Below are 7,799 nucleotides of genomic sequence, written 5' to 3' on the forward strand. Positions count from 1 at the left end.
GTTTGATGTGAACATTTGTGTGGAACATGGAAAAGGGAAGATGAGTGTAGTTGTAACACTAATGTAGGATTAAATACTACCTGAACAGCCAAATATAGGCTACCTTTGTCATCAGCTTTGCTAAAGCAGCAGAACAAGAACCCGATTGTTAGGATTAGGTATAGGCCAGGTAGGAGTAAGTGTAAGATTTGTGGTTAGAGACACCAAAGCTGTGACGGCAGAGACTTTGTTTTCACCACAGCTTCGGTTCTTCACAAATTGACCGGCAGCATGACTTCTTTGTCAGTTATCAGAATCATTTTAACTATTATCTTCTGTACTATTCCAACTGAAATGCATACAGAGAAAAAACACACTGGCAGCTATGATATAGAAAACAAAGAAAACTTTGTTGATTGTTTTAGCCGCTCTGGTCCAGTAGCCAGGCTTCCCTTCTTCCCTTCTGCTGCTGAGGAGCAGACTCAGGGTTTTCACCGCCTCACTCAGCTCATCTGAGAGCTTTTCAGAGTCATTGGACCCCTCGGTCAGTTGGCTGCTGTTGCTCTGAAAAAGTAGTTAAATAAACTGTAGTTAATTAAATAATGTGATTATACAAATACAGCTGCTACATTAGAGATTCACATTTTTGTGTCAGTTGTAACCTGAAAGGTATCTAGGCATGCCAATTTCTTTTCAACCTTAGCCACAAATACAAGTCATCGATAATAACAAGTTTCAGCATTATGTCGGTCGGGATGTAAAGCGTATTTTAACAAATAAGCTTTAAATTGTGAAGCAGTCATAAAGCAGGAATTTCAGGCTACCATTACTTTCCTACTAACACCTGTGACACATGTGTCGGGTTACTAAAAGGTCATCACTGAGAGTGAATGGAGTCTGTGACGGTACAAAAAAAAGAAATCCAGTAGATAAAAGCTGAAATTTCACCAGCAAAATCTTTTTTGAGAAACACAAGCTCCATCACTCAATAATCCACAGAATACTACGTCAAAGCAGTCCTTATCAAACAAACAATTGTATTACTTTTTTTTAAAAGTGCTACTTAATACTAACCTCTTTGGCTACTGACAGCAGTTCAGATAGCGTTTCACCAGTGGATGAAAAGTGGGTCAATTTATTAACCCCTGAAAAGTTGTATTCGACACAAAACATGATTAGTGCATATTCAAAAAATAACACAAATAACGATTTTATTCTGAGAAGTGAATCTCACCTTTAAAACAGTTGCAGGAGCCGGCTTTTCCCTGTTTGTCCCGATAGTCTTCACTCAGACTTTGGTCTTTGTCTGCCTCAATGTCTTTTTCTACCAGATACATCAACAAAATCGTCTCCAGGAGGCTGAGCATCATCAAACCAAAAATTCCAATGCAGTAGACCACTGAAGGGAGAAGGCAGCACCATTAATGTGGACAAATAACCACAAGTAATAAAGTAATGACCCTGAGCTACTTTACCAATAAGAGGGATACTCTCTGAAGAGGAAGGCAGAATCTCATTGAGAATAAGCTGCATCAAGGTGACAGCGAGCAGCACAGTGACCTTGAAGCTGAGCTTCTCGCCCCCCCTGTCTGAGACCAGGAAGGAGGCCAAATCCAGACAGAAGAAGAACAGGACGGGTACCAAGAAGTTGGCGATGTAGAGGGCAGAACGCCTCCTCATCTTGATCTATGAAATGGTGTTCAAGGGTCTGATGGTTAATGTTTACGTTAGTCAAAGGGTAACCGAACACCTACAGGTATGTAATACACATCAGTGGAATAACAAGGTCAAGTTAAATATATTCCAGAGTATCCATGTTTAATATTTTCCATTAATGTATATAATAATAATAATGTATATAATAAAGACTCACAAAATGGAAAGACTTCAGTAAAGTACTTTAGTAATTGAGACACACAGAGGTGAAAATAGAAAGTAGAACGTTGACTTTCCACCTCTGCGTGTCTGTGTCCAGAAATACTTACAGTGTAAACCAACATGCTTTGGTGGAAACCAAAATTGTCGACAGTTTTTCTGTAGATTGTCATATTAAGATACATCCACTCGGACTGGGTCCGCATCATCTTGCGAGACAACTCTGAGATCCTTGAGGAGCTACCTGCCGAAACAAGCTGCATATCCGCGACTGAGGTGGGAGATAAAGATAAAAGGTGAGGCTTCCTTGCAGGTCAACAAAGAACGAATGTATAGTATGTGTGTTCAGGTGACAGTAAACTGTAAAAATCATTACACACACATGCATTCAAACACACAAACAGCTTCCGTACTCACCATTGTACACGACAGACTTGAAAGACAGGGTGCAGGTCTGGACATCAAAGGGAAATTGGTAAATGTGCAACTTGCAGGTGCTGACCACCACCATGTCATTCCTAAGTATGACCTCACCGATACTATCAACGGAGAGATGTGGACTCGGAAGAGTCTTATCCTTGTCTGTCCTGTATGAGAACAAACATTTATGTGAAGTGAAATTCTTATTATGTGTCTATACAACATAACTTCATGTCAAACATACTTAAAGTATGCATAGAACTGTACCATATACATATAACTGTGAAATCTCTGGCTAATACTGTCTGGGGACATTTGTTGCATATCATAACAGACAAAATCTTAATTTCTCCCACTGTTTCTTTCAATAGAGAAAACACTATTCACACATGTATGATAATATCACATATCTGCTTGTTCACACATTTATACAATGAAGCTCACACTGGTTAAATATTTGGTAACATTTCAAATACAGCCTGGAAATTACACCTTTAAATATTTTGTGCATATGGGGAACAAATTAATTACTAGGCAGCAACTGGTAGATTAAGGAGCACATACAGACAAAAAAGGGAGTAACACATTTGTAATTAGGATGGACCTATATATAAATTACACTCTAAATACTTTTTAAAGTGAGACTAAAAGTTTATTTAAAAAATAAGCATGTGCTCATACTTAACCTAATGAGGCTTAACCTGTTCTCCTTTAGTCTTGCTTACCTTACTCCAAGACTCTATAGTCTGCGACTAATTAAGCTAAATTTAAGACACTTTTATGCTAGTTACTTAAATGTTTTAGATGAACTAGTACACATTAAGGCCTATTCCTGGCTTAAACTAAGCTCTGTCTGTGAAACCGCCCCTAAATCTCTAGCATAAAAGTGGCTTGAGTTTGGCTTAGTTAGTCGCAGACTATAGAGTCTTTTATAAAATAATATTTGCTTTATCTACAAACAGTTTTGCGACCCCCCTGCTGTACCCATAAATCTTTATTTATGGGCTAGACTTAAGCAAATATATTATTTACAATGCATTTTCCTTGTACATTCTAAAGCGGTCTCGAAAAGTTATTTCATCATAGTAATTTAATGGATTACTCCTATCAACAAGTATTTGTCTGGCTGGCCTCTGCTTTGCATGTTCATCTTCATTTAGGTAATCCAAGTATTCCATGCTGCCTCACAAACAAACAGTTGGATTTAAGCAGAGGTTAAATCTGCCTCCTTCAAATCAAATCATCAAATTTATTTGTATAGCCCAATATCACAAATTATACATTTGTCTCAGTGTGCTTTACAGACTGTACAGGTTACGACACCCTCTGTCCTTAGACCCTCGTATCGCACAAGGAAAAACTTCCTAAAAGAAACCCCATAATTAAAGGGGAAAAATGGAAGAAACCTCAGGGAGAGCAACTGAGGAGGGATCCCTCTCCCAGACGACAGACGTGCCATAGATGTCGTGTGTACAGGATAAACAACATAGTACAAATACAACATTTGACAGAAATTATGTTGTGTTGGAAAAAAAAAGTAGAAAGTATGGATGAATCCAGGAAAATGTCAAAAAGGCTTCCCGGTATCCAGCAGGACCAGGTCAGCAGGCGCTGTCACGATTAAACATTATCAGTGGCAACCTGCCACATGAGAGACAGACACTCTGGGGGTGATACCCCGGATGGTGAGTTAGTAACATACATTTACATAAATGCATACAGATAGAGAGGGAGAAGAAGAGAGGGAGGGGAGGAGAGAGGAAGAGAAGGAAGAGAGCAGGGAGGTGTCCCCCGGCAGTCTAAGCCTATAGCAGCATAACTAGGGGCTGATCCAGGGCAAACCTGAGCCAGCCCTAACTATAAGCTTTATCCTTGAATCCTTGAAGGATTAATTTAGGATTCAATTTAGTCCTAGAGTAGCTCTAATCCTCCCCCTTGCAACCAGTTTAGTTTAATCCAGAACAAGCTAAATCTAGGACTATTTTAAGATGAGTCTGTGCAGGTCGCTTAGAGTTAGAACAGCTTAAACAGGCATTTTAGTCTGGGACTAGGTTTAAGCTCTGTCTGTGAAAACCACACCCGTATCTCTCGCCCACTCTACTCCCGGTGGAGTAGCCTCCCGCGAACGTTGAGGATTGGGCGATGCTGTGAGTTGTTTTCTCGTTTCTGCCACTTTGGATTAAACCCAAACAAACTATCAAAACGTGCAGGGATCACGGTAATATTGACATGCCCTGAGTCAGTCAGCTAGTCAGTAGACGGCTGATTTCAGTAGATATCTCTGCAACACAACACTTAGACATATTTGACATAACCTCAACACTGTTAACTCTTCACATTCTGTTGATAATGTTAGTTCATTATTTTAATGTGTTAAGTTTAAATTCTGGCATATCTTACACATTGAACCTTTGAAGGTCGGACTCCATCTGCGTTCTTTTCCATGTTTTTTCAAAGGAAACACTCACAGTCATTAGTTACGGCGCTTATGCACAGAAGCCAAGCAATGCAAATATCTGTTATATTTTGAATAGTTTGACCACTTTACCTCGCCGTCAGACAGCCCTTTCTGACAGGGAACTGAAGCCAAATATAGCTCTTTTAAAAGACACCAGACTCTATGGACAAAAACAGTAATTTTACGTTGTGGAACACAGGAGTTACCCCTGCCTTGATTGATTAGTTTGTTTGTATTATTGTGTGACTTGCGGATCGGAACAAGCGTGGCGTCCACAGCAGTACATTGCTTTGCTCCCATGATGATACTTCTGTCCGTTTTTCCAAACTGGGTGCATATTATAAATGAGAGTGTACAGGCAGGGAAAATAAATAAAATTACAATCCTATTGTTTGAAACTGTGATTCATGGAAAATAAAACAAAACATCTGGAAAAAAGTGTATTCAACAAACAGTAACATAATGCTCTATCACTAGTTACTCTTGTTTAGTGTGTGTGTGTGTGTGTGTGGCTTAGTGAGTGTGAGAACATGCACGTACATCCAAACTTACATCTCTTCAATAGTTAGATCTGGCTTCCATAATAATTCAATAGGAAGATAAATCCTCTCAATACCACAGAAGTCATCAGGATTCCAAAAAAGGTCATCATTCTGCCACCACTACAGAGGAAAACAAGGTGGAAAATTAATTTAAAACAAAATCAATTTTAGTTTTCCAACAGAGTAAGAAGTGGGAATTAATTCAATCAGAAAGTGCCTTCTTCCTCATATGGAACTCACCGAATCAATCCAAATATAGGAAACAAATTTCTGGTCCTTCTCGTTCTATAAGCAAAGAAATGTGTGAAAATCTTTCCAGCAAGACAAACGGGCGACTGGCAAGAAACTGAGATCACAAACATCAGAATCCATATGACACAGTTTTGAACGGGCTCACCAGAGTCAGGGATACTATGATTAAACACACTTCAGTTAACACGTGTCAAATCTAAATTAGAAAGCAATCAGACAGAACAAACCTGCAGCAAGTCTGCATAAATATATCTATTTATAATATACAGTATCTATAGTTTAGAAAATGTTTAACACCATTTGAATCTGCCACCAATCAGCACGATTCCAGACAATCAGGCTAAATGACTGACTAAATGGACAGTAATGAGGTAACTAATTGCCCCTTGGGGAATTAATACATTTGCTTTGAATTTGAATTGATATGATTGCTAAGCAGGATCTGGGATGACAAGAGAAAAGTCTGAGGGCATCTGGTAGACGAGTAAAGAATAATGCAGAATGGGTTTGGAGGAGTGAGAATGTGGCTGCAGGGAGGGACAGAGTGACATAATATGACAGGAATACACACAATTAAGGCAGACATTGTGACACGGTTAGGGCTTAGTACAAATATGAACAGTGCAACATTTTAAATGAGTAATTAAATACCAAAGACAGTAAAGTGCAAGTATTATTAAAGGGTAACTGCAATGCATTATATCTAATGTCCACTAAAAGTGCTTGTTTTTGCCACTGACAGGCTCAGATTGGTATTATAAGAGTCGGACACTTATAGGACCCTACAGAGAAGAGGGTTCACACGCATCCTTAAAAATCCTAAAGAGGCTTTAATTGGTATTAAAATGTCTTAAATCAATCTTTTAAAAGTCTTGAAAATGCTAAGACATGGGAAGAAAGCTTTTAAGAACCTTTCTGCACGACATGAAGAAGTGCAAATTCAATGAAATTTGGCTATTTCACCAAGATTTTGAGGAATGACTTAAACCGGTATAAGGAAATGCAGGCAATGCGTATTTTATGCAAAAAGATTTAAATGCTGAGTTGTTTATTTACTTTTAGCTTGACCGTTTGGTATTGTGTGAGACGACTTGACAGTGGAAACAGTGCCGGTGTTTAAATAGTTTGTTTGAGTACAGAAAGTGTAGCTTAGTGTTATGTAAAATATTATCAACGTCATGGCTAAATTATAAACTGACAATGTGGAAGCAATGCTGTATTTCAGAACAGGTCTTCTCTGACACTTGGTTGGACACAGCCAACAGGCAAACTGAATGGGGTACAGTGTGGCTTCCGTTTTGTTAATGATAATAAATCTTATAATTCTCTCATCACTGGTCGTTCAGCATTTGGTTGGGTTTTCCACTGGAGGAGTAAATCCTGGTTGTATTGATCCTGTAGTTCTGCATGGTTTGCAGGAGTAGACCGCAGGTAGGTTAAAGCATAGTCCTGAGAATCAAAATATCGATCCACTTCATGATTGTTAACAAAACAAAATATCTCAAAAACGCGAATGGCACAGAAGAACTGCTAGTGGGCAGCCAAATCTCTGTAATATCTTGTTATATCACAGACAAAGAGAAAAATGGAGCCAACTTGACACGAAATTATCATTGTAATTTATAATTATAAGCAACCACTTACCACATCTAGAATAGCATAGAGTAGTACATCCAGTGTTATGTTTAAGGGTGATTCCGCAGTACCAGGCCGGGCTATGGCGTACATCTCATTTTTTTGAGTTAAGTTCAGGTACTGTAAAACATCCCGGTGCCTGCAGCTACCATTGGAGGACTTCCCATCTACAGCTAAAACATCAAGACACATTCTCCATTAGAGGGTTTACTCTCAAATTCTACCATGCTAAACTAAGATGGTGAACATCGTAAACAGTATACCTGCTTAGCATCAGTATATTAGTATCGCCATTGTGAGCATGTTAGCATGATGATGTTAGCTTTTAGCTCAAGGCTGTGTTGGGCGCAGGAGCAGCTTCACAGACCCTTTAACATTTTGTGAATCATTAAATATTAATCCATTTCACAAATATTGGCAGTAATATGCAATGGTTGTGGTCACGCGGAGGCCATTATGAGCTGGGTGTTGGTCGGCATTTGGACCAGTACTATTCAACCACTAAATTATTTATTAGTAAGCTCTCCATTTGAGATCCATCTGCTATATACCACCAAATGTATGTTGATACAATCGTTGGATGCAGCACTTAAAACAGCACTTAAAACTGTGTCTTAACTAATTGAGTTGCAGTAATT

The 7,799-nt window shown here is 38.9% G+C and overlaps 1 protein-coding gene across 1 annotated transcript; it reads right to left on the reverse strand.

Moving 5' to 3' along the window:
• Nucleotides 1-1,038: 1,038 nt before the first annotated feature.
• On the reverse strand, nucleotides 1,039-7,353 carry LOC115024842 (5-hydroxytryptamine receptor 3A-like). Its single transcript, XM_029456701.1, has 8 exons — nucleotides 7,171-7,353; nucleotides 5,515-5,559; nucleotides 5,285-5,394; nucleotides 2,272-2,441; nucleotides 1,965-2,125; nucleotides 1,455-1,665; nucleotides 1,214-1,378; nucleotides 1,039-1,124 (listed from the first exon to the last, which is right to left on the reverse strand). The coding sequence occupies exons 1-8, from the start codon at nucleotides 7,351-7,353 to the stop codon at nucleotides 1,039-1,041; spliced, it is 1,131 nt and encodes a 376-aa protein (XP_029312561.1).
• Between the last annotated feature and the right edge of the window lie 446 nt (nucleotides 7,354-7,799).

The sequence above is a fragment of the Cottoperca gobio genome, chromosome 19, assembly GCF_900634415.1.
Source record: "Cottoperca gobio chromosome 19, fCotGob3.1, whole genome shotgun sequence".
In the NCBI taxonomy this organism is placed as follows: Eukaryota; Metazoa; Chordata; class Actinopteri; order Perciformes; family Bovichtidae; genus Cottoperca; species Cottoperca gobio.

Excerpts from the sequence above, each read along its gene's own strand:
- LOC115024842 (XM_029456701.1), bottom strand. The coding sequence starts at position 7,353 with ATGTGTCTTGATGTTTTAGCTGTAGATGGGAAGTCCTCCAATGGTAGC. Across the intron at positions 5,560-7,170 it reads TCTATGCTATTCTAGATGTG|AACGAGAAGGACCAGAAATT; the intron begins GTAAGTGGTTGC and ends CTTTGCTTATAG. Across the intron at positions 1,125-1,213 it reads CTCCTGCAACTGTTTTAAAG|GGGTTAATAAATTGACCCAC; the intron begins GTGAGATTCACT and ends ACAACTTTTCAG.